The sequence below is a fragment of the Castor canadensis genome, chromosome 10 (genome assembly GCF_047511655.1).
Source record: "Castor canadensis chromosome 10, mCasCan1.hap1v2, whole genome shotgun sequence".
Classification (NCBI taxonomy): domain Eukaryota; kingdom Metazoa; phylum Chordata; class Mammalia; order Rodentia; family Castoridae; genus Castor; species Castor canadensis.
In genome coordinates this window covers 55,002,340-55,029,156 of record NC_133395.1, presented here as the reverse complement: position 1 = coordinate 55,029,156, position 26,817 = coordinate 55,002,340, and the positions used below count along the sequence as shown (strand labels likewise).

Sequence of the window (26,817 nt, the reverse complement as noted above, 5' to 3'; positions counted from 1 at the left end):
AAAACGTGGCAATTAATGTGAGTTTAAAAATGGTTTAATCAGGGTAGATTTTGCTCTTTGGCTCCACCTCCCTTCTGTCCTATACCTCTGCCCTGTTTTACCTGTAGATTTGCATGTTTGACCTAGCAGAATAATTGGGTCCACAGCAACATGGGCGTGCCTCCCTCAGAAACACTTAGTTTCATGTATGAGTCATAAGCTGAAGCACAGACACCACTTCCCCAATCTCAGGAGCCATTTTAACAGCATAAAACTGGCCGGATTGCTTTTCATTTTCAAGCCCAAGGGACGAAATCTAAAGAGAAAGAAAGTTTGAAGGTAACTTGTTAAGATTTTGTGAGTTTGCTTCTGGCTGTTTCTTGAGCTGATAAAGGGAAGGTGGTTCTTACCTGTTGAAGAACATGGCTGAATGTTTTCTTTAACTCTGATAAATGTGTGTAGTCAGTCACATGCCTGATTGCATTCAGCTATGAGGGGGAAACAAAGCATTTAAATGCTGGAAAGTTTTAGGTCTTCCTGGTAAAGCATTTTTAATATTTTGCATGATTGATATTTGATTTCTGTGTGATTTCAGAATAAGAGTGATATTTTCTTTCTTTTTTTTTTTTTACTACCACAAAGCAAAGAAAACAGGTCAAATTTTAATTTAAAAAATGTAAATTGCATTTGTGGGACTGGCTGGGCTATTACAAGTAAACAAACTGTTGTGTTAATGTGTGACATAGATATGAAAAAAATACTTAGGAGCAGTGTGGCCTTGTCTTGTCATTTTAGTTAAAGATGAACTTTGGGAACAACTCAGTCCTAGGTGTTGCTCATTGACCATTATATTCTTTGTTTTCTTTCTTTTTTAAGTTAATGAATTGTACTGAATATTTCATTTTGAAAACTAAGGAGAAGTTTAAGTAAAGTGAACATTTAGATAACAAGTAAAAGCAAGTATGAAGAGGAAAAAACATTAGAATAATTCATTTAATGTTAGAAAAAGCTTTATAATTCACATTGAAAATTTGTTTTTAATAACCTTAAAAGCGAAGCTGTTTTTTGAAAGCAATGTGTATTACTCCAATTTTATGTAAAAAGGAAAAGTGAAGTATTGGGCTTCCTCTTATACTGTTTTTTTTAAATTTGAATTTTTAAAATTAAAAAAATTTAAAAATCTTTTGTAAGAGGGAGATTGCTCAATTTTTTCCTGAAATATTTGTTGTCATTGATTTTATTTTGAAATTGTGAGATTTTAGCTGGCAAGTGTACATGCTGGTATGCCTGGGAGTTCTAGATAGTATGAGAATCTGAGTGCAGGAGCATTTTACTTCTGAAACACACTCATGACATTAAAATTTAGATAAAAGAAATTTGAATATGTAATTATTAAGAATAAAGTTTTTGGGAATAGAATTTGCCAAGTTTTTTATTACTTATCAAATCGCTGTATTGCTAGTTTGTTGAGAATTTGCTCTTACTGACTTTCTAAGTGCTTAAATTCCTATCACATTTGAAAGGTAAAATAGACAGGCAGTGGATTATTACTTCTTACTCTTTTGAAAGATTGTTGATATTAACAGATCTCAATTTTGTGGTCTGAGGAGAAAGGCACAGCGGACATTTTGCCAGTTCAGCTCTGAGCCATTTGCTATCATCTTTGTTTGCGTATTGCTGGTTTAGTCAGCCTTTGAGTAAGCAGATCGTATTGACTTCAAGTGTGGACTATGAAAAATGTAATGAAACCTTTTTCCTTTTTTTTTTTTAATAGTTTTAAAGACTAGTGGTCCATAAGAGAGAAATCAGGTGGCACACAGATGACCAACATAATTAAGATTTTATTTGTTAAAGAGAAGCAGAAGAATTTGATTTCTTAAAATTAACAAGCTGATGCAATTTAAATAAAATAGACATGATTATATGCATCTCTGTTATGTGATAAAAGACTGAGGTAGGGCTTTAAGAAGGGAGACGGAAGGAAAAAAAAGGAAAGGAAGGACAGAAAGACTTACTATACAGTTATCCCTATTCTTTTCCTTTCATAAGTTTGAATGTAAGTTTAAGTAGAATTCCCAGTTTAAGGAACTTTGGTAGATTGTGAGGATCCCGGTTCAAGGCCAGCAAAGGCAAATAGTTCACAAGATCCCCCATCTCCAAAATAACCAGAGCAACATGAACTGGAGGTGTGGCTCAAGTGGTAGAGCGCCTGCCTTTTAAGCCCAAAGCCCTGAGTTCAAAACCTCAGTCCCTCACCCCCCCAAAAAAAACAACAACAAAAACCCCTAAACCTTTGGTGTTGAATGAGATTGAAGATTATCCACCTGCTTCATTTTATTGAATGAAGAAATAGAGATACTGTTACTGGTTCCTGGTACTAGTCGACATCAAGTGATGCTTTGTTTGAAATAGTCCATATTTCCTTGAGAGTAAATGAAGTCTTAATTAAGTTGTTTGGTGATAATTTTGGTGATAAGAGGCAACTACGTAACCAGTGGTTTTAAAAGCATTTTGAAGTTAGTTTCCCTTTTCATTAGGGAGAAGATAATACATTTAACTTCTAGAACAGCTTTTTTTTTTTTTCCTCCCAGTTAGTGTTTTTATTTGTTTTGTGGTCCTTGGGATGTGCTAGGTAGGAACTGTACACTAAGCTAAATCCCCAGCCCTTACTTTTTTTTTTGAGACAGGGTCTGTGTAGCTAAGGCTGACCTTAAACTTGAGATGCTCCTTCCTCAGCCTCCTAAGGATTACAGGACTGCTGTACCACATCCAACTAGAATGTTTTGATGGTTGAAGCAGTTTGTGATAATGCTTGTGTTAGATGGTTTTCGATGGCAATAACAGGAAATTGGGAACTTATCTGAACTTCTGGATACAAAGATAGTTTTATTTCTCTCTTCAGTTTTACATCATTGTTTTAGGAGCAGAGATACAGTTTCATATACCTGTTTTACTGAAGTAAGAATGTGTATGTAGATCTATAGGTCTCTGGGCTTTAATATTACTCATCTTAAATTTGACCTCATAATTAATAATTGTATTCCGTTTATCTTTGTTATATCTTCTGTCCTTTGAGAACTATGTGTATATATACTCATAATCACACACATACATGCACACCAGGTACTTTTAGAAACTTCTAGAGATTACCACATCTTTTTCTCTTAACTTTTTGTTGTGTTTTATTGAGATGGTTGTAAATTTACTTTAGATCTGCCTTGTATGAAATTTGGATTTTTAAAAAATTACTTTGTGTGTAAATATTGAATTTTTGAGTGTTCTAACCAGTTCAATATCAGATGTTCCATGGCATGGTTGTCATTGTCCTAAAGCTAGAAACATAGACTTTATCCTTACATGCTCAAATTCTTTTTTTTTTTTTTTTCCTTTTTCCAGTACTGGGATTGAACTCTGGGCCTTACCCTTGCTAGGCAGACCACTTGAGTCATTCCACTAGCCCTAAAGTTCTTGTGCAGAGCTTTGTAACATAGGTGAAATAAGAATGGGACAAAAATACCATTTTAATGCCTCGAGATGAAAGATGATTGAATTTTAAAGTAGGAAAGTTTATCTTGAAGGAATTACTATATTGAAGAGTAAATATCACAGTTAAGAGTATATACACCAATAAAAATGATACAAGCTTGTTGAAATTAGTGTTTTATTCTATTTTTCTGTCTTTTTCATCTTTGACAAAGTACCAAGCACATATGAATAGGCAGGTATTGACTGTACTAAACCTTTGAATACTCTCTGTTGACATCTTATGTGACAAATTCAGATGGTTAGGTCCTAGTAAAGTTAGGGGTGGCAAATCTTTAAAAGGCATATTGCTCTCAGCTTAATCTTTTTGGTGTCTGCACATTGCAGTAGTTCAAAAAAAAAAAAAAAAACACCTACCTGATGTTAAACCTTTGCAACGTTAATTGTCAAATTTGGGTATAACAAAGAATCAATCACCTGGCTTCAACTCAGAGTTTCTAATTCACTAGGCCTAGTATTTGGCTTCTCAGTCAGCAGTTTTACAAGTATCATAGGTGATGAGATGCAGGTGCTTCTAGCCATACTCTGAGAGCTTACAAGTTTAAGGCTGTGAAGAGGGATTTATCAGTTATTATTTTAATATTTGCATTTTTAGGCAACAGTGACATTTTGAACCTACATTTTCTAGGAAGGAAGGAAGGAAGAAAGATGAGAGTATTTTGTTATCAGTGTTAAAACCTGTGTGGCCTCTTCTCCTTATCCTAGTTATCCCTTTGTTCTGTATTTTTTTGCTGTGCTATATGCCTTTGAACTACGTATCTCTCCATTTTTATTTTTGTGTAATTTTGCTTCCTTTTCATCCTCAACCCACTGCTATATTGACTATGATATATCACACTGGCTTTTGTTTTTCAGTGTAATTGGCCTATTCATTATTTTCTCACACCTTTAATTTTTAGGGTTTTGGTAGGGCGGGGGGCAGTGCTGGAGATCAGACCTAGGGTTTCCCCAGGCCAGCTGGCACCTTCTGAAACTAGTGTTATTGGACTGATGTACTGAGCCCTCTAACCGCTTAATGTTAGAGTGTTTTTTCCCCCCAGTTGGTGCCTTATGAGTTTTCCATTTCCTCATCCTTGGGCTCTATGAAAAACATTACTGATTTAGGGTGACTTCTTTTGAAATCCTTTTCCCTTGAGAAATACACTTTTATTTTGTGTTATTTTGAGTCTGAGAGGAAGTAATTTTTAAATATGGGATACTTTGCTATGATTTTCGAGGTTTCTTTGAAAATTTTCATGTGTCACTGAGTGCATATTTATAGGGTTTGCCTAAGATACACCTCATCTAATGGGACATAGATTAGATTAAAAGAAGGGTCCCAGCAGTCATGTTGTCCAAAAACAATTATTGCTGCCATTAGCTGGCCAGGGTATTTTGCTCCTTTACTTAGGTTCTGCTTCATAAAAATGTGGAAGTTAAATTGGTAATATTTGCGAATCAGTTCAAGTGATTAGGTCAATTTTCGAATCTTTGGGCAGTCTTTTTCTTCCATTATGGAGAACCTTCTAAATGGTAGGTCCTGCTATAGCTAGATGCTGTAATAAGAGTGTCTGTTGAGTTAGATTCTGCAGATGTCTTCTGTTCACGGTTCTAGACAGCACCCTGTCCTCACTAGGAGAAAAATGATACATGATATTGTGTGATGTTCGCTTTGTTGGCAGAGAAGGAAACGTGCAGCTGAGCTTCAGGTGTTCAAAATTCTGTGCAGGAAGGTTTTGATTCCTTTTCTTCCAGATATAAGTAGCAGAATTAGCGCCATCCTCATCATCAGAGACATTTTCCTAAAACTTCTTTTTACTTTCTCTTTTCCTCATAAGCATTCAGAACTCTTCACTTGCCTCTTAGTTGCCAAGTGGGAGGGTATCTGCTCGCTTTTTTCTGTCCATATCATGTAGCCTAAGATGAATGAAAAGCAGCCTTCATCTTCTGTTTCACTCTCAGTCCTGCTATTCAAAGGCAGAACTTTATTTTCTCATTTGTGATTTTTGCAACGTGTCATTACATCTTCTATCCTAGATTTGAAACTTCAACGTAGCAGGAACCAGTATGACTTACATGATGTATTGTCTATATGACATATGCTCAGTTGTATTGGGATTGTTGTTTTAAAAGTTGTATGGCACAATTTAAAAATTTTAAATGTAAGTAACTTACAGAAAATTGGTTATTTTCTGGGTTTAGAAAAATAGTCTGATAAACAGTGAAACTATAAAATTTGATAGTAAAATTACAAAAAATAAGGCATTGGTTTAGAAACTTAGTTTATATGCATTTTATTTTACATATCAAAATATCCAATGAGGCAATTAATTATTCTTTTTTCTTTAAAACTGAAATAATGCATGTGGGAGACTACATAAACATAATGGTTTAAATATAATCATAAAGTGTTTACCCATGTCACAATAACCTAGATTAGCAAATACAGTGTGTCTGTTGCTTTTGAAGCCAGTCACTCTTGTTCTTTTTTGTTTTCCTTTCAAGATTGTGATTCCTGACTGTTGTGGTACTCTTTTCTTTATAGTTTTACCCCTTTAACTTTGTGTAAATGGAATTGCCTCATACAAATTCTGTAATTATTTGCTTCTGTGATTCAACTCTGTGAGATTGTTAATTTCCTTTGCCATGTAGTACTGCAATTATTTGTCTATACCAAGGTGGTTTATTCTCTTGTGGATGACATCCGATTACTTTTAGTTTGGAAACTTCTTATGTATGGTTCCTGGAACATGTGTGCAAGAGTTCTCCGGGGCAGAATCTTCACATTGAGGGATGTGAAGACTTTACAGAGTATGGAGAAGATGGATAGTTCACGAAATTTGTTTTTATTCTTCATCAAGGATATTCTTAAGTGAAACTTAAAAAATTCAAGTGCTGAGTGGTAAAAATTATAACAATGGTGGTTTGGTGTGGCCTTGACTAGTGCTAAGGTACAATCGATTTCATCTACCCTTGCTTTTACATCATCAGCTCAAATGTCAATTCTGTGAAAGGGGTAGTTTTTATTTTCAAGATAGTTTTGACTTCATGAACTCCCTGAAAAGCTTTCTAGATCCTCTGTGGGTCTGAGGATTACTTTTTGAGAATCACTGTGATAGTGGAACATTGGAAATAATTCAAATGTCTAAAAATTAGCAACTGATTAGATAAATGATGATCTGTCCACAAAATCATATGGCAGAAATTTAGTTTTAGCACTAGGTTTATGCTAAATATAACCTTACAATACAGTATTTTTTCTATTTTTGGCACTTCTGAGGAAATCAGCATTTTTTTAAAGAAAGTGAAAGTGTTGGTTCTGAGTCTCAATATCTCCATTAAGGTGGTGCCTTTGTGATTGAGAAAAGGGAAGTTGAAAGGCAGAATGAGACAGTTCTCTACTAGTCCGAGGGATTTCTGTACGTAATTTTAATATTCATGATACAAGGGCTTACAATTATCATTTTAATTTGCTTTATAGTAATAGGTGAAATGCACCTTTAACTTCTTGGAGTAGGTTCAGCTTCTCATTAGGCATTTTCTGATTTACATTTGCCTTCGTGATCTTAATTGTAAGAACTTTGAATTTATCTGTAGTTTCAGGCTGAATGTTAGCCCTGTGGTACAGTGCTTGCCAAGCATGCATGTGATCCTGGTTTCCATCCCCAGCATCCCCCCAAAAAAGTTTCAGACTGAACTGGAGAAGTATTTTGAGCAGGTATGAAAGAGACTGTTGGGTTTAGACACTCAGGATTCCTGTTAAGACCTCCACGCTTGGTGTTCCTAAGGTACTACGTTATCTATATTCTGCATAATGGGAGAACACTTTCTGTGAGAGACGTCATTGAAGATAGGTTGCTTTGTGCATCTGAGATAGCTTTCTGTTACAGTGGAAGCCTAATAATCATGAATTGTCTCTAGTGAAGCTTAATATTTTGTAAGGGCTAAGTTCTAGTGAATATTTAATGCTTTAAATTCCTTTCTAAATAGCCAGTGTTTTTATTTAAAATTTCATAGTTTAAATTTGTTAGAGCATGCTGGAAGAATATATACCATATGCTATTTATATACTTACTAAAATTATTTTATTTTGTGGTGCTGGGGAATTGAACCCATACCTCGTGTATGCTAGCCAAGCTGCTTTATCTTTGAGCTATGTCTCCAACCCCTACATATGATTTTTAAATATGCAAAATATGCATATATTGAAGTATAAAGAGAAATAATACAAAGATTTCATATTTAAATTAGAAATATTAGAATTTTCTGTGTTTTAATTTGGAGGGTGACTTGAAACAATCTATATTTAGAAATTAGATAAGTTCTGGAAATCATTTTACTCAAAACATTTTTATGATCTGAATATTTTAGTCTGGTCATTGTATTTGATCCGTTAATGTATGAATCAGAGACAAACTTGTGCATCATTATAGAATAACTTACATTTATTAAATAATTATTCCTTGGGAACAAATTGAGAGGAAGGTATGTTATTCATCTGGTCTTGGTAGAATAGAATGGTTGCACACCTGAGTTAGCATATTTGATTGTTGGGTAGGTGGTGGACATTAAGTTCTCTGTAGCTGCTCTGAGACCTTTCCACATGAGGAAAATCCCTCTTCCTTCAGGGTTTGAGAATACTCATTTCTTATTCCCTAGACATTGGGGACAACTGAGAAAATACATTTACAAATAAGAGCAAAAATATACTAAAGATAGCCCAGGAAGGTTCTAATAACTCTTAACTCTTACAATGAGCAAGAGAGTCTTCTACTTGAAAATACTAGGTAAAAATGAAATTGTTTTTCTTACCAAGCTACTCATTTATCTTACATTAGGAATATAGTGCCAAGCTTACAACTGATTATTAGGTGTATGTTAAATTCTGTTTAGGAAAGAGAAGTCACAAGAAGATTGATGGGCTTATGTGCAGTAAAATATGAAGAGTCATTTTGGACATTGACCTAGAATGGACTAGCACTAAAACCTGCTGTTTATAATTGTGGTCTCTTATACTTAAAGCTTATGTGTAAGAATTGATCAGTATGGCTTGGTGTGGTGATGCACACCTGTAATTAGGAGGATGGCCAATTGGAGGCCAGCCTGGGCAACATAGCAAGACCTGTCTCAAAAAAACCAAAACAAAACAAAAATAAGAACTGACCAATATAAATTAGAGAAGATAGCTGCATTTCCCCCTTGTTATATAAAATATACAGGCATAACGTGAGTGGTGAATTCTTAAGGTAGTTAGGGAGGCGAGGCAGTAGGCATGATAAAAAATGAGCACTTCAGTTTTTCATTGTAATTAATTGAAGTTAGCTTAAAATGGCTTGGAGTAGCTGGATTCATTTATTGAGAATGGAGTTCTGTTTGGCTTCTGTATAGTTGATATATATGAATAAATAACATGTCCAAGTTTTGGACAAATAGGGAAGTGAGCAAAGGGAGTAGAAGTAAATGAGGACACAAATTATAATCCAGGAAGAGTGCTAACAAAAAGCTGTGTAAAAACAACCAAAGATCAAAGAGGCAAGTTATCAGTCTTGCTTTGAGAGTCAATTTGGTTGGTGGGGAAGGTGGGTTGTATGAGGGGTTGTTGTAATGTCTTGATAGGCGAATGCACGGCTGGGGAGGGACCAGTGTTTCTCATGAAACTTGTTGGTTAATTTGAGGGCATATTTTGTTGTTTAGACACTTGATTTTTACTTAGTTATAATGGTTTTCAAATCTTTGGCATTTATTCCTAGGAATACTTCAAAGAACTATAATAATGAGTTTTTTTTATGAATGTTTAATCTTAAATCTCAATAACAATACTTTTACTGTCTCTATTTTCTTGAACAGTCTTCATCATTCATATTATAGTTCTGCTGTATTTTGATACATCTTCACATAAACTAGTGGGCTATTTATAAAACAAGACATAAAGATATAGCAAAGAGGACAGGAAATAGTTGACGTTGTATGCTGTATCTTATTCTCTGCTTCCTGTCAGTTAAACCACGACAAGAGGAACAGAGACACAGATGTACAATTGCTGCTTTAATTTCCCATCAGGGAGACCAGTTGAGCATAAAGTGTGTTTCATTAAACTTTCGGCACTTGTTGATTCTTAGGGGTTTGGTAAGCTTGTTTTATATGGATTGTGTAGATTACCTAGTGGCAAGCAAATGTTTGATAAAATACCTAATAGGAAAATATAACTTACATTTTTAAAAATGTTGTCTTTGTGACATTTTTAGTCCATAATTGCCATTCACATCTGTGTATGGTATAAATTCACTACAAAATGATAAACTAATATTTTGATATTGAAATTTTAGTATCTATGCACTAATTAATTAATTTTTCAGTACTGGGGCTTGAACTCAGGGACTTCACCTTGAGCCACTCCACCAGGCCTATTTTTGTGAATGGTGTTTCAAGATAGGGTCTTGTGAACTGTTTGCTCAGGCTGGCTTTGAACCACAATCCTCCTGATCTCTGCCTCCTGAGTAACTAGGATTATAGGTGAGCCACCAGCACCAGGCCCCAAGTATATTCTTTTTAAAAAAGATTTGATGATACTGGGGTTTGAATTTAGGGCTTCATGCTTGCTAGGCAGGTGTTCTACCACTTGAGTCATGCCTACAGCCCTTTCTTTTTTTTTTTTTTGGAGATAGGGTCTTGCTTTTTTGCCCAGGCCAGCCTGGACTGCAGTCCTTCCATTTTATACTTCTTGCCACAGCTGGGATGATAGACTGTGTCCACCTGTTAATTAAGATGGGGTCTTTTGAACTTTTTTTTTTGCTGGGGCAGCCTCCCAAGTAGATTACGCTAGATTACAGGTGTAAACCACCAATGCCTAGCTTTACAGTGTATTCTTATTAGATACAACTTCAAGATGAAAAATGAAATGGAAGAGCATATATGTTGACTTAGCCAAGAAAATACAGTTAGTAAATGACAGAACTAGAACTTGAACACAGGTCTTCTGATGCTAGATCCTGTATCCTGTTAGGGAAAAGATTTGTTTTTTCATTAAATTACTGATCTACCTCCTTCTCAGTGATTTAAAGTTTTAGGGTTAGCTTTGGTCCTAGCTTGTGTGTTCCCCTTGAAGAATATGCTCGGAGAAAACATGCTATATATCGCTGAAGAAATAGCCCACACTTGGTTGATTTATTTAGATTGTTTTTAGATATCTGTTTTCCAATTTTTCTTTCTTAGTCAATAAACTATTTAAGGGCCAGGATTGTGTCTTTTATATTTATTTTTAAATGCCCAATACTCAACTTGTAACTAGTCCATTCATAAGTACTTGTTGGAGGACTAAATACATATTTGGTATCTCTTTATTCTGGAATCAGCAAGCCGATTAAAGATCTGTTATGTGACGCTTGTACAAGTTGCCTTCATGGCTTATTTGTAAGAACCAATTTTATTATAAGATTTCTGTCCTTCAGCCTCACCTGTGTTTGCTTTTGCAACTTTTTTTTTTTTTGGTGGCACTGGGGTTTGAACTCAGGACCTCACACTGCTCCTGCCTAGGAGCAGGAGTTTTATGAAAATCAAATATTTTAGTGACATTAGTTTCCATCCTGGTTACAAGTGGTGTTTATATATTGGTCCACTGAAATATAGGTGAAAATAGTTTAGTTATCTTGGATTGCTAAGCATCAAAAAACTTTTACTATTGGCTGTGAGTTAATCTGGGAAAAATGTTGAGTTCTCCACCATAGTTCTAATTTTCCACTGAATGAAAGGAATACTTTGCTTTATTACTTTTTTCTTTTCCATATATTATTTTGTGTTTCTCTTAAGTCTTGTGTGCCTCTGTGATTTTGTGCAAATTGCAATCTCACTATTGTCAACAGCAAGAATTTTTATAAGTAGGCTTTTAGGTTAGAACTGCCTATTGTAGGAATGTGTTATAAGGTTTATTAAAGTTTTTCCAGCTGAAAATTGATATTGGTTACTTTCTTTAAAAGTTAAATTTAAGTAATAAGTCAAATCTAAGGATTCACATTTGCTTTTTAATGATTGAATGAAACATTAGGGCATTAAATGAGTTTAATTTTTAGGGAGTTTCACAATAACTGACCAGATAGTTCTTTCATTAAAACAGCTTGGTGCCAGTGGCTCATACCTGCAATCCTAGCTACTTGGGAGGCTGAATCTCTCTTTGTAAGATCTCAGACTACAGTGATCATGGAAAAATCCTTGCCTTTATTTGGCTGGCCATCTGAATCTATGTATCCTCATATATATAAAATAGGGTGGATATTATGAGGATTACATAGATACAGTATTTAACAGAGCACCTTGTGCATGTAAATAATAGCTGCTATTTTCTATTTCTTTCCTTTTTCTTTCTTTCTTTTTTTTGGCAGTACTGGGGGTTGATCGCAAGACCTTCCTCTTGCTAGGCAGGCACTTACTTAAGCCACCCCCCAGCCCTACTCTCCTAATCTTGAGGAAGTGTCAGAGTTTTTATATTAGTAAAAACATCAGTAGTAATAAGAGATGTGTAGGGATTAAGTACAATAGTATGTATGTTTTGCTTTGTAAAGCACTTATTACACATCAGTTATTAGTAACAAATGAACTTTATTGTTCTTTAGACAATTCTTATCTACCAAGGCACCTTTGATTTTTTTTTTTTTAAGTCATTCTGAACCAGGGCCTTATGCTTGTTAAGCAGGCACTCTATCACCTGAGCCACTGTGCCAGCCCCATGAAGGGTAGTTTTGATGTTTAATTGTGTAACTAATAAGAAGGATGTACTTCCCAGCTCTTTGGGAGGCAGAGATAGGAGAATCACAGTTTGAGGCTATCTCAGGCCAATAGTGAGACACTGTTTCAAAAAACCAACTAGACATGGTGGAGCTCAGGAGGCAGAGACAGGAGAATTGTGGTCTGAGACTGGCATGGTGGGCAAAAGCTGAAAAACAAAACCGAAAGGACTGGGGGTGTGGCCCAAGTGATAGAGCACTTGAAGCCCTGAGTTAAAATCCCAGCAAGGAATAACACCTTTTAGAAAATCCTGCCATTTTCATCCTGTTTTCTCATTCATCCTGTCTTAGGTAAAGAAGAAAATCATGAAATTCATCAGTTGAGTGTTTCTTTTAAAGGATTTTGCCATATCTTTTTTTTTTTTTAAGCAAAAGTTTTTGCAGTTTAAAACCTTTTCTGAAAAATCTCTTATAAGTAATTAATGAAGAATTTAAGGAGGGCTGTGTACACATTAGTGACTTGAAGCTATCTGTGTAGCAATCAAGCTGTGGAATGTTTGTTTCAGCTGTCCTCATCGTTTTCATGTGGTAGTTCCTAGATCCCCCTTAATGTGACTTTCACTGAGTTTTGCAGTAATAGAAAACCTACTTGAAATTCTCCAGCACTTTCTGAAAGCATGCAGTACCGACCAGCTTTATTAGCATTTTATTAAATACTACTTTATGGAGTTTAGTTGTCTCTGTTGGTCTTATTTCTTGAACTAGATTGTAAGTTTCATAAGAAGAAGGACCATGCATTATTTCTCTATTTTCCCCAATGCTTAACTTAGAGGAAGTTCAATAGTCAAGAATTATTTACCTGTAAGCCAGTCAATAGTAGCAGAGATACCTCTGAAAAATAGATGTTTTGGATCTTTTGAGTAACTCTGGATATACATCAAATAAGTTGATAAAACTGTTTCCTGGGCTGGTAGAGTAGTTCAAGTGGTAGAGCACCTGCCTCACAAGCATGAGGCCCTGAGTTCAAACCCTAGTACTGCCAACAAAACAAAAACTCAAACAAAACAACTGTTCCCTATTATAGAAAACTTTATGCCAGTATCATTGATGCATTTTAGTTAGTAATAACTAAAATGGACTCAAGTGATTTAAAAATTGAGAAATTATATCATGAAAGACAGAAGGCCTAAAAATTTAACTATCCTATGTATATTATAAATCTTCACATTATTTATAGTATTTAAGCTTTGCTTTCATATTTTGTGCAAGTTTCATGTGTAATTTATAAGTTAATTATCAGTATTTTTTGTGATACTGAGTTTGAACTCAGGTTCTTGTGCTTGTTAGGCAGCCTCTCTACTGTCTGAGCTGTGTCCCCACCAACTATTAATATTTTAACTTTATATTAACAGTACTGAGCTCATGCTTTTCTGTTTTCTTATTTTCCATCTTTTGATTTTTCTGCTGCATTTGTTGTTTCATTGAATTTAGATGTTACAAGGATGATTTTAAGAAGCTATTATAAGTTTCCTGACATGGAACACCAGAGTTGTTTGATTATACCTAAACTTATTTAAAAAATACTTTTCTATTAAAGAAGAAAAGGAGTATACTATGAAACAATAAATCATTCAGGGTTTTCTCACACATTGTGAGGAGGAAGTTTTGTGCGTAAGGAATCTTAAAAGTCTTTTAAGTTTCTTAATGATTTGGGAACTGAGAGGAAATGTTTTATTTCCCTGGATTTTATATCCTTAAGTCTGGTTGCATTTTGACTTGCAAGGGGATCCTAAAATCTCACAGGAATAGAGGTTGTGACCGTCAGAGATTGTGTGTAAGGGTCTGGATTGAGTTTGGCAGTGAGCACACACACAGAGCCTGGGAAAGGGAATTACATAACGGGTTCTTGATGGGATCAGGACAGGGCAAACTTTGGCTTCTTTAATCATGGAGGGTGAGGGTTAAGGACAGGAGACTAAAAAATGGAGTAATACTGCAGCATCTGTTTTTAAGATGAAAGTGTAGTTTGGATCATGAATATCCAGTGTCCAGCCTGTGGCACTATTGGAACCTTCAGCAGGTAGAGCATAGTGGAAGAAAGTTAGGGCATATGTGGTGAGTCATTGAAGCAGATACTGGGATTCCACCCCTTTCTCTTCTCTCTCTTCCTGGCTACCATGAAGTGAGTAGGTTGTCCCACCATGTGCCCCACAGTGATGTGCTGCCTCATTACAGGCTGAAAGACAGTCGGGCCTAGTGATCATGGGCTAAAACCATGAGCCTTTCCTTTTTTAAAGTTGATTTACCTTAGGTATTCGTTACAGTATTGGAAAGGTGACTAATGTAATTGTGACAGAGGTGTATTTCTGAAATTTAAATTATTCCCTTTTTTTTCAACTGGGTTTTACAGCCCAGACTGGACTTGAACTCACGGTTTAGCCCAGACTGGACTTGAACTCACGGTTTAGCCCAGCCTGGCTTGAACTCGCATTCCCCCTGCTTATCCTCCCAAGTGCTAGGATTACAGGCTTGTACCCACCATGCCCACTGAAGTATCCTTTGGTGGGCGGGCCTTTCTTAATACTGGGTGGAGGGTGATTTTTAAAAGTAGTTAGATTCACAGTGAAATTGAGAGGAAAGTAAAGATACTTCCCATATACCCTCCTGCACCCACACATGTGTAGACTACAGCACTGTCAACACCCTCCACCATTGCATTATATTAGTTACAATGTATGAAGTAATACTGACACATCATCATCACCTAAAGTCCACTAGTTTACATTAGGATTCACTGTCTATATACATTCAATAGACTTGGACAATTGTTACTTAGTAACACACTTTGAAGGTTCTTCCATGTCTTTTTGGGCTTGATAGCTCAATTTCCTTTTAGTGCTGAATAATATTTCATTTCTCTGGATGTACCACAGTTCATCACTTGTTCTGCTGAAAGACATCTTTTCAAGCCCTGGTTTGAACTCAGGGCTAGGCGAGCACATCCTTTTTGCTTTTGTTTGTCAGGAAGGGACTCAGCTAACTTTTGCCTTGATCCTCTTGTTGTCTCCACATCCTAAGTAGCTAGGATTGCACCACCATACCCAGCCCCTGAAGGACATCTTGGTTACTTTTTAAGTTTTGGCAATATGAATAAAACTTCTTAAAATATTTGTGTGCAGGTTTTTGTGTGGACATGTTTTCACAGGTAAATAGTAAGGAGTATAACTGCTGGAAAGTATGGTAAGAGTATGTTTAATTTTGTAAAAACCTGCCAAACTGTCTTCCAAAGTGACTTGTACAGTTTTGCATTCTAACCAGCAATGAATGAGAGTTCTTATTGCTCCCTATCTTCTCTAGCATTTGGTTGTCAGTGTCCTGGAATTGGGCCATTCTAATAGGTATGTAGTGCTATCTCATTGTCATTTTAATTTTTTATTTCCATAACAACATACTATGTGGTGTATGTCTATGCTTGTTTATGTATTATGCTTATCTGTGTATCTTCTTTGCAAAGTGTATTAACGGTCTTTGGACCATTTTTTAATCATGTTGTTTGCTCTTTTATAATTTTTAATTGTTTTTATTAACTTTGAAGAGGTCTTTGCTATTTTGGATAATGGTCCTTTAGCAGATGTGTCTTTTGCAAGTATTTTCTCCTGCTTTGCAGTTTGTCTTTTTCTTTTGACATTGCCTTTCACAGGGCAGAACTTATTTTAATGAAGTCCAGCTTACCAATTTCATGGATTCTGCCTTTGGTGTTATATCTGTCATCACCAAACTTAATATCAGCTGTCTAGATTTTCTCCTGTGTTATGTTCTAGGACTTTTATAGGTTTACATTTTACATTCAGCTCTTTTATCCATTTTGTGTGTTTGCAAAGTTTGCAAGGTCTATGTCGCATTTTTGAATGTGGATGTCCAGTTTTTCCAGAATGATATGTTGAAAAGACTATCTTTTTCTCCATTGTTTTACTGTTGAGCCTTTATCAGAGGTCAGTTGACTATAATTAATGTGGGTCTGTTTCTGGCTCTAATTCTGTTGCATTGATCTATTTGTATCTTCTTTCACCAATACCTCACTGTCTTTATTATTGTAGCTTAGAGGTATATATTTAAGCTTGATCCATGGAATATTCCTGTTCACTTTTTTAATCTAGGTATGCAGATATCTTGTCTCACAACTCTAATTGACTACAATTTCCACATACTTTTGCCACATCATGGAAGCTGTACCAATGGATTTGGAGTTTTTCTACAAGTAGTGAAAACCATCCATTAGTGTTAAGTAGAGAAATAAGTTGATTATGTTTTCACTTTGGTAATTGTCTCCAGCCAGGTGTTATGGCACACACCTGTAATCTTAGCAATCCATGATGATTTAGTGAGTTATATGATCTTTACATTTTACTTTCAGCGGGTGGTCTTCTTCAAAGAGTGGAACTTCCTGTGACAGGATACTGGGCAATGTGGGAATTGAAGATAGGAGGGAGTCACTTAGTAAAATCTCCTGGCTGTACTTATTTAAGATGTGGTCTCACTGTGTAGCCCAGGCTGGGAATGAACTCCTGAGTGCTAGGATTGCTGGCATGTACCACACCTGGCACTGGAGGCACTTTTAACAAAATATCCCTAAACTTTCCCAGCCAGTCAGTGCCAGAGCATGAGTATCACTGATGGGAATCTATTATCTCAGATGAGGAGACCATTGTACTACAGCCTATTTTTTCTAAGGTGAAAATATGAACCAGGGAAATAAACAGTCACAGAAATGAAACACAGTTTCCTTGCAAGTTAGTTCTTGTTTGTTGTAAAGAGAAAAATTTTAACTGCCTGAACAGGTTTTGCTGATAAGGACATTTTAGTATGTGTGTGTTCCTTGGAGAGGCGATTTTTGTCAGAGTTCAAATTTTGAGTACTGGAGGGAAGAAGGTTCTTTCAGTTGGTTAATTTGCATAGAGAAAACATTAAACATTTTTTGATAGTTATATAACTCTTAACCTTTTTGAGAAAGGAAAGAAGTTAAACTTTTTTCATGACCAAAGTTAAAACAGTATCTGATTACTGTTGGATGTTTCTTTTTTAGTTTTAAATTCTGTTTTCAGAACATACTCAGGAAAAGGGTTAATCTTAGGACCACAGGTATGGACAGGTCTAGGTATGCTATCTGTTTGGCTGTTTTGCAAGGTACTATACATGCTGTCTGAGTGTAATCTGATGCCAGATAGGGCCCAGTGGCCAATAATGGAAAGTGGAGAACTATGTGAAAGAACTGGAATTTCAGGTCTGGGGAGTAATTGCAACCTGCCCTTAGTCCTGGAACTGTTCACCTGAGTGTCAGCAAAAACACAAAAGCATAGAGAAGTCAGCCTGTTTGGTTTGATCATACTGACTTCTTTTAATTAACATGGTTGAAGTTAAGGTGAGCTTGATCAGGAAAACACCTGCTTCAACTTTGCATAGGTCACCAGAAACACAGTCTCATGACTGAGACTGAGTATGTAGAAAGCACAAATTTGTACTTCACTTACATGAAAGTAAAACTATGGTTTGATAAAGTTAGGGGTACCTTACTCCTTTATGCCGCCCCCTCCAAGTTTAAAATTGCCTAATATAAAGAAGTCCTAATTTTAAGTAAATGTACTGAATAGCTATTTTAAGAGATACTGGAACTGGGTATCATATACAGTTCTGTAATCCCAGCACTGATCCCAGCAGAAGATTATAAATTCAAAACCAGCGTTGTGCTACATAAGTGAGTTCAAGGCCAATCTGGGCTAGATAGGGAGACCCTATCTCCAAAAAGAAAGGGGGTGAGGAGATGTGACTCAAGTGGTAGAATTCTTGCCTAGTAAGCAGAAGTCATCAGGTACAAGTGGTAATATACATGGTACATATGAGTTACAGAGATTTTTTTTCTCCAAGGTTGCGGATCAAATCCAGCACATCTTTGGATATGCCAGGCAAGTTAGAGACATATTTTAAAATTTTATGTAATTCCTGGAATATTTGAAAAAACTCACAGGGCTAGGGTATACAATTTTCTTTATGAATTAAATTATGAGACCACTGAATGCAACTAGAACTGATTTGTTTACTATGTGACATCAACTTGTGTTTTTTTTCCCTTATATTTTATGAACATAAAGCATGTTTTAGAGAGGGCTTTATAGTGAGATTTATTTTAAAATTAGTGTCCTTTCTCTTCCCTCCTTATTCAACAGGAAACGAGAGACTATTACTATCCTTGTTAGGGAAGTTTAAGTCTGATTACTTAACTGTAACTGCATTGTGGTATCTTTGTTTCTTACTTGAAGTTTTGATGTATATGTTAATAATAATACTGCATTTAAGGAACTAGAAAGAAAAATGTCAGTAAAAACCTATTTGAAAGTATTGTAATGAGTTAGTAGGTTGGGTGGCCTTATAAAAAGGCTTATAACTGTTTCTGTTTTCACTTTTTAGATTTAGTACAAGTGTAAAGTAAGATGATACCATGTGGTAGACTTAAGAGTGAACAATAATAGTAAAGCTAAGATTTAAAGCAATAATAGAGAAATCTACAATCCCCCCCCTTTCTTTTAGTTCCTGAAAATATAGTTGAAAATGATTCATTCCAAGATCCAAGAGGTTGCATTAAATATATAAAGGTATTTCAGTTAACAGTTTTACTGGCTGGAGGTGTGGCTCAAGAGGTAGAGTGCCTGCCCTACAAGTGCAAAGCTCTAAATTCAAACCCTAGAACCACTTTAAAAAAAAATTCTCTCTGGACTATGGTTGGGTATTTTTGCTACAGAGATTTATGTAAGATATATCTTACTTTTACAGATACTCTGATAAATAAAAACATTAATAAAGTTTTATTAATGTAGAATGCAGGCTACAAGAAATCTTGGCCTCTCTTGGTTTCTTTGCCACTATTTGGCTATGTGTGCTTAGATAAGTCAGATTGCTCTAGGCCCTAATTCTTTCATTTCAATGAATGTGTTGGTGTAGGAATCCTTCAGTGTTTTTTCAGATCTAAAATCCTGTGATTCAACAGTTATTAGATTGAGAGTAGATAGGCCCTTGGAAAACTGTGCAGTTTATCTTGGTATCATGGACCTTTCATTTCTGTTGGGAGCTAATACAGAGCATTCTACCATCTTACAGATATGAAACATATCTATAAACTCAGCTACTCAGGAGGCAGAACTGGGAAGATTGTGGTTGGAGGCTAGTCCAGGCAAAAAGTTAATGAGACTCCCATCTCAGTTAATAACTTGGGCAGTGGTGGTGCACATCTGTAATCCCAGCTGTGTGGGAGGTTATTGGTAGGAGGATCATAGTCTGAAGGCTGTTTGGGCATAAACTTGAGAACCTGCAATAACTGAAGCAAAAAAGGACGTGTTGGGGGTGTGTGGCTTAAGTGGAGGAATTACCTGCCTGCAAGCTTAAGGCACTGAGTTCAAACTTCAGTCCCACCAAAAACAAACAAAAAAACAGGGAAGAAAGGCCTAACTGGTCGGTCACACAAGGATTCGAGTTTAGTTTGTAGATTTATTACTTCTCATTTCTAATTTATAGTTTTTCATTTCTCTCTTCTTCTGTTTCCTTTCATTTCCGTTGTCCTCTTCTAATGGTTTTCCATATACACTTGCTTTTCTTATAATGGTTATGTGTGTATGTTGAAGGGGGACCCTTTATTAGGTTACCTCTTCATGTAAGAATACTTCCTGTTCAGGTACTTGGTGTCTAGAGTTGCTACAGAATTCCAGTTGTTTAGGTATTGTTCTCTGTAAACATGTATGTGTATATAAACACAAACACTGCCTGAATATGTTTTTAAAGTTGGTCATTCAACCACCCCATCACTCTTAGCTGGTGCATTTTTACCTTCTTTGAGATGAAATTATTGAAAACCTTTTTTGTTTGATTTTATTCCCTATGATACCAATTTCACTATAGTGAATTGATATCATAGTAATTTCCAAAGGACAACAATAATTATTTTAAAAGTATCTTTAGGAATTAATGTACTTTTTATATCCTTATGTCTTCAAAACCCTTTTGAAGAAATGTAAGTTTACATTCAATAAGGGATTAATTTAGGCAGATTTTGACTGTCATATTTTTCTTATATTTGAAATACTTTATGATAAATGAAACAAACTATTTGAATTGGGTTGTAGTAGCTATCAATGTGACTCTGAGTTTTGTGTTTACAATCGGTAAGTCCTTTTGTTTGAAACAAGCCTAATTGAACTCTATGTTAAACAGTTTGCTAGACAGAGAGAAGTGCTAAACTTGATGCAGTTGGATTTGTCAAAAAGGTTTCAAATTTTGAGGCACTGGAATAGAATTATATTTTCATTGATAGTGAGGTGTGGTGTTCTTTGTTGGAGTCTACAAATAGTCATGGTAAATGATGTTCCCAGGAATTACAGAAATAAGACTAAATAGTCATCTAGTATGCATCTGTAACCTATCTTTTGCACTATCCTGGTAGCTGTAGTTAAGCTAATGTTTATTGAGTGCAATTTATGTGTTAGGCATTCTGCACATGTGTTTCGCTCCCTGCTTCTCCCTGCCACAATGCTGGGAATTGAACCCAGTGCCTTATGGAGTCTAGGGAACTGCTCTACTACTGAGCTGTATCCCCAGCCTCTTGCACGTGTATTTTGTATTTACTCTTCACAACTTAAGAATTTTTTAAATCTATTCTTTATCTATTTATCATACCATTTTACAGACTGAGGAAACTTGAGGCTCATATGTATTATGTGGAAAGAGGAGACAGAGACAGCATGGAAGTAACTGGTTTTATATACTGCAGAAGATTAGAACCCATATGGTCTGACTCCAGAGACTGTTGTTATAATTGTTTTACTTTACTGTTTACCTTAAATCTAAGCTTATTTTGGTGAAGAGAGTTTAGGAATCTTAGTGTAAGTGTTCCTGTGGCATGTTCTTTAAACAAGAATATGGTCCTGACCCAGTTGAAAGAATCAGAGCCGGGCTGGAAAGTGTTATTATCTGGTAGATGTCAACTTAACTAGGTGACTTCTTAGAACTGTGCAGATAAGTCTGCTGCTTATGTCTGTGTGGTGAATGAATAGTTTTCATCTATCTTTTTTGTTACTTTGTTACATTGTAAAAACTTATATTTGAGAAATACTCAAAATAGCAGAGTATTCCTGAATATAATAAATGATTCTGTAATGGATAAATTTGAACAATTTTTTTTTCATTTCCTTGAGACAGGTTCTCAATGTGTAGCCTAGGCTGACTTTGAACTTCTGCTTCAGCCTCTTTTTTTTGGTACTGGGGTTTGAATTCAGGCCCTCATGCCTGCTAGGCAGGTGCTGTATCACTTGAACCACTCCACCAGTCCTGCGTCAGCCTCTTGAGTGCTGGATTTATAGGTTTGCATCACCATGCCCAGTGCTAAACAAGCTTTAATTGATTGAGGACGTTAAAATTGACTAATTTTAAGATAGAACAGAAGCCTTTGTTTCCCCCCTCCATTTTGGTGCCTATATTCTTTTTCCATACTAAATTTGAGGAAATAAGTTTGGATGTTTTAGACACAATGACTGAGGGCCTCAGAGGTGGACTTGTCTAATAGTTTACTGACTGGATCTCGAGATCAGAAGCTGAATTAGAAGTGAGTTTTTCCCCCCCTAAATTTAATATAGTCATTTACTTAAATCTGTATTCTAAACTATTGTGGCATAAAGGATTTGGTAGATTTAGAAGAAAGACTATATTATATAGAGCTCTGATTTAGGAAATGAGAATTCTAGTTTTAGTTCTGTTATACTTGCAGACTATGAGAACTTGGGCACCTCAGTTTATTCAGTGAAAAATTAAATCACTGATCTAGATTTTCAGTCTTATTACTAAAAAAATTGAATATACCTGGGTATGTTACTGAATATCTCTGATATGTACTCATGATACCTTTGGATTAGTAATCAGAATTTATTCCCACGAACCATCTTAATGCCATGGGGTATATAAACAGGGAAGAGGAAAAGAGCAAGAAAGATGAAAGAACATCAGAGACCAGATGAAACCAACATTTTCACACAGGTCATATACAGGTTAACAAAAACCATGTGTAAGAGCTAAATTGTTTTTCCTACCCCAACAAATGGCTTAGTAATTGTGGGAGCCATTTCACTTTTTGTTGATCATTAGCATGTACTGAAGGTGTGGCTATGTCGATTGTCCTTAGTTTCTGAAATTTCTGAAAGGCTATCACTAAAGCACAGTAGTAGTGTGGAAGTGCTAGTAAGAAAGGTACACGATTGTATCACTTTGCATAGATGTTGTCATGTTGTTCGTCAGTGCAGTGCCATTTTGTACTTACACATAGGTTGTACTATAGCCTTTGGAACCTAACCTTTTACAGAAAAAGTTCTGTGTCAGAAAACATCCCTTGATTCTGAATAAATTTTCTTACTATGGATTTTCAAGTGGATGATAATAGTTCTTCCTTTATCAGAAGTACTACATAAAGAATATATGTAGAAATAGCTTAAATATCTAATGGTAGTTATTTAAAACCAACTCTCCTTGATATAATCTTTCTTTAAATTTCTATGGGCACACAGGTTTGGTAAGTACAGAAAAAATTTTAGACCATGGTTACTTCCTCAGCAGAAGTTTTACTCTAATTTTCTTGGTACCTGGCATATTGCCAAACAAACAGTAGACAAACATTTATTCAGTTGAAGAAGGGGGTACAGTTTTCAAATGTGAGACAATGTACAGTTAGTGCTAAATTGGTAGTAGAGGGAATTAAGTGTTGTATTTTTGAAGTGAGCAGTCCTTAAGGGTTGAGACAGAGTTGGGAGGCTTTATGAAAGAAATGGACTCAAGCATTGGAGAATGGAAAAGACTGAGTGCTGAAAGGTTGGAGGGGGTGCTCTGGGAATGGGGAATAATAGAAGTTGGGAAGGGAGTCAAGAATGAAGGTAGTTTTTGTGGAGGAACAGAGAAGGCAGGAAATGGGTACTGTAGAGGAAATGCGTTGTGTAATAATTTAAGGGAAAAGATAATGTTTAGTAAGACTTGTGCAAGGCCAAATGTATGTTTATGTATCTATGCTCAATTTAAAACAAAAAACTTCCCTCTCCCTACTGCTTTCTCAATGTTGGGGTTGAATTCCCTTTTAAAAGAGGTGGGGTGGGTGGGAGTCGAAAACCCCTGGGTTGGAACGAGTTTAGTGAGTAAAATCTGAATTGAATTCTTAACACTTAGGTTATTTTGATTTCCAGCTATGGAAATTACAGTAATCTGTGGTGATCCCTAGCACATAGATTTTGTAGGGAATTGGCTTTACTGAAATTGGGAAGTCAAGTACCTAATTTGGCCAGCTCAGACTAGCTGGATTTCAGTTTTCACATGTGAGTTTCATCCCCAGACTTCTCTCTTTAAAATTAGGATATTAGCTGCCATCCTTTCCAGCCAACTATTATGTGCCAACTTCTTTTTTGAAATATCTGTATTAAAGCTGTTAATGTTATTCCAAAGAATTAGATGTTATTTAATGTGACTGTTTTTATATCTTTGTCTTTTCATGTCATATTATGGCCATAACCATTGATGTAATACTTAATAAAATCATGGCAAACACAAATTAATTTTTTTTAACTTTTGTTTGTTGTAGTAACTTTTCTTATTAAAAAATATGCAAGTATCTTTGGTAGGCATTTTTGAAGCATTTCTCTCTCCACCGTGAAATTGTTTTTGCTCTTAAGTTGCGTTTCTGTTTTTCTACTATTGTAAAGTGCAGTTCTTTGCATGTTCTAATTTGCCATGACGTGGTCAAGTGCTGTTTCCTTCCTGTCGCTTGCAAGCCTGTGTGAGAGATAAGGATACATTTCAGAGCATTAAAAAAGAAGCCACTGAAGACAGGCTTAAGTGTGGTAACTCTTAAAGCAGTCTACTTATTAGAAGTCTTTTAACGTACAGAAAGAGGAGGCTTTAATTTTTGATTATTTTTAAAAGCTTATAAAATATTTAAGCTTTAAATGTACTAGATTTTAAATTCTTATATATTAGGTCTAACAGGGATGCAGTCTGAATGTTTAAATTCAAAGCAAAAACATGTATTATGAAATTGCTCATAGAGTAGCAATTCCTATATAGGTAGTTTACTGGGTTAATGGGAAGAAAGAAATTGTAAGTCCTTTATTAAGGTTACAGACCTCATTATTGTTGGGTTTTTGTTTTTTACTATTCAGTACTTTAACTCAAAGTTTACCAAGGAAAGGAAATTACTGAAATTACTTCATTTTCATTAATGAGGGGAGATGTTATCTTAGCAGGAATATGTGTAACCTTAAAAACTGTTTATTAGTTATGTTGATTTTATTCAGCAACTAAACACTTGGAAGATGCTGGGCTCTGTATCATTTGTTATATTTTAAATAACTTAAGCTTTCATTTTTTGTAGGTGGAGAAGATTGAGAGAAGAATTTCAGAAAAATTGCTTCAGTTTGCTTAGAATCAGTGAACCAAGAAAATTTGAAGCACCTTCCCTAAAGAAAACCTGGGTATACGGTAACTTCACAGACTTGTCTGAGGGGTTTTACCCAAACTGGTCACTGGACTCTGCTGCCTGGTACTTGACCCTGCCTGGAATTTTTCTCATGTGGATCTAGGGGAATGCTTTATTATGGCTGCTGTTGTCCAACAGAACGAACTAGTATTTGAATTTGCTAGTAACGTCATGGAGGATGAACAACAGGTATGAGAGCTGAAAAAACTGGATTTTAATACATTTGTTATTTTTTCCATTTGTATCAGAAAATTGTTTACAAAATAGTAGGAGAAACTATGAAAATAAAAATTTAGGAATTAAATATGTGGAGGTAATGTAATCTTACAAACACAGTGAGTTCATTAAGTATATTTCTTATCCCTAGCTTTCATGTGGTAATAAGGAAGTAATACTTCGAGGTTCCACTTTTTTTTCTGAAAAATAAGACTAAAAAGTAAATGTCTAAGTAGTTATTTCAAGTTACTTTGAAACATTCTAGAGAGCATAATAAATTTTAGTGTATGTAATTTTTATAATTGTTGGTAATTTCTTCAAGCAGCTGAATTGATTTCAGCAGTCCCATAATTGTACATTTCCATCCAAAGCATGTGACTATGAGGAAGTACTTAACTTCTCTAAATCTATATTTCATCATCTATAGGGAATTGAAGAATTTCTAAATCAGCTTTCATTGAATTTATACATGATGTGCAAATTTCTGTCTTCAGCATGTGAAAAAAGATCTAAGAGATCTTGAGTACAGGATTTAAGATTAATTCTACTCTCTTTATTTCCCTTACCCATCATAGGCTAGGATTTCTTAGGACTTTATTTTAAACACATTATATGAGGAATATAAGATGTGATATAAGAGAAATAGTGTGTTGAAGAGATTGAATTTATTAGGAAAAATTATTTTGAGTACCAGTAAGTTTAAAATACCTTATAAGCTCCATGTATATACTGAAATAAGCCTACTCCTAAAATTTAACTTTAATAGGTCATGCATTTATTCTAGAAATACAGTTACTACAAGTAATAAAATTCTTAGTTTTGGCAGGACATTCTAATTTCTTAGCTGTTTTGTATTATTCAAGTGACAGAATAAAAAGTTTGTAAATAAATCCACAAAATGAATTTGGATTAATTTATTTTAAGATGACCTTTGACTAGGGAGGGAAATAGTTTGAGGGAGAGCATTTTTAGTTCCAACAAATTTATTGACAATAGAAAGGATATTTTAGGAGGAGAAAGTGTTTTGAATTTGTTTTAAGACAGGATGTTTCTGTATCTATTAAGGTTTGAAAACTGTGTTTACTATGCTACCCTCTTAGATGAAAGAGCCTGTGATAGATCCAGGTTTGATGTGGTTGAGATTTGATCTCACAATCTGGCAACACAAGATAGAGCTTTGAACCACTTACTGCTTTAGAGTGGCTGTAGCATTCTTCTGACCATGAGAAGTATGTTACATGAGGGTACCACATTTATATGTGCATACATATAGCCTTAAAAAAGTTTTGCAAAACATTATTTATACATTTACTATGTATGATGCATTTAGTTTATCTTGGAGAGGTTCTTTGTCTCTGGAAAGGGTGCTATTAGTGTTAACATCAGCATATATAAGTATTTTCTTAAGTTTATTTTCATTGAACACAAACTATTAGTTTTGTGCTGATATTATAAGGATTTTATAAATATTAACCATATGAGGTAAACACTAATGTCCTCCTTTTATGATGAGGAAATTGAGACATGAAGTGACGTGCCCAAAACCATACAGTTAGGAATACTGGAGCCACAACTTGAACCCAATCACTTTTTACTTTCACGAATAATATTGTATAGTCAGTCTTGCAGTGCTGTGGGCCATCGTATCGTATTATAATCAGTGTCAAAAAGTTTGACACGATTGCCTCCGTTTCGAGTGCTTCCGTCTGTGGCCACGAGCATAGCAGTAACTTTATTGCTTCATGTGGGAGTGGAGCCAATGGTGTCTTTGGCCTTACATTTTATCTAACCTTTTACTTTGTTTCCTTGTTTGTTTGATTGTTTAATTAGTTTTTA

The 26,817-nt window shown here is 35.3% G+C and overlaps 1 protein-coding gene across 5 annotated transcripts in view; it reads left to right on the top strand.

Annotated features, from left to right (window-relative positions):
- The window catches only part of Elf1 (E74 like ETS transcription factor 1), a 92,783-nt gene that overhangs the window by 20,960 nt on the left and 45,006 nt on the right, over window positions 1–26,817 (top strand). For 2 of the 5 annotated variants that reach the window (XM_074043299.1, XM_074043296.1), the window contains exon 2: window positions 24,661–24,954. In XM_074043299.1, coding sequence (XP_073899400.1) covers window positions 24,883–24,954 — 72 coding nt within the window. In that variant the 5' untranslated portion in view covers window positions 24,661–24,882. Of the gene's footprint in view, window positions 1–5; window positions 319–23,856; window positions 24,131–24,660; window positions 24,955–26,817 lie in introns of those variants that run through there. The other 3 variants (XM_074043300.1, XM_074043295.1, XM_074043298.1) reach the window with 3 other exon arrangements.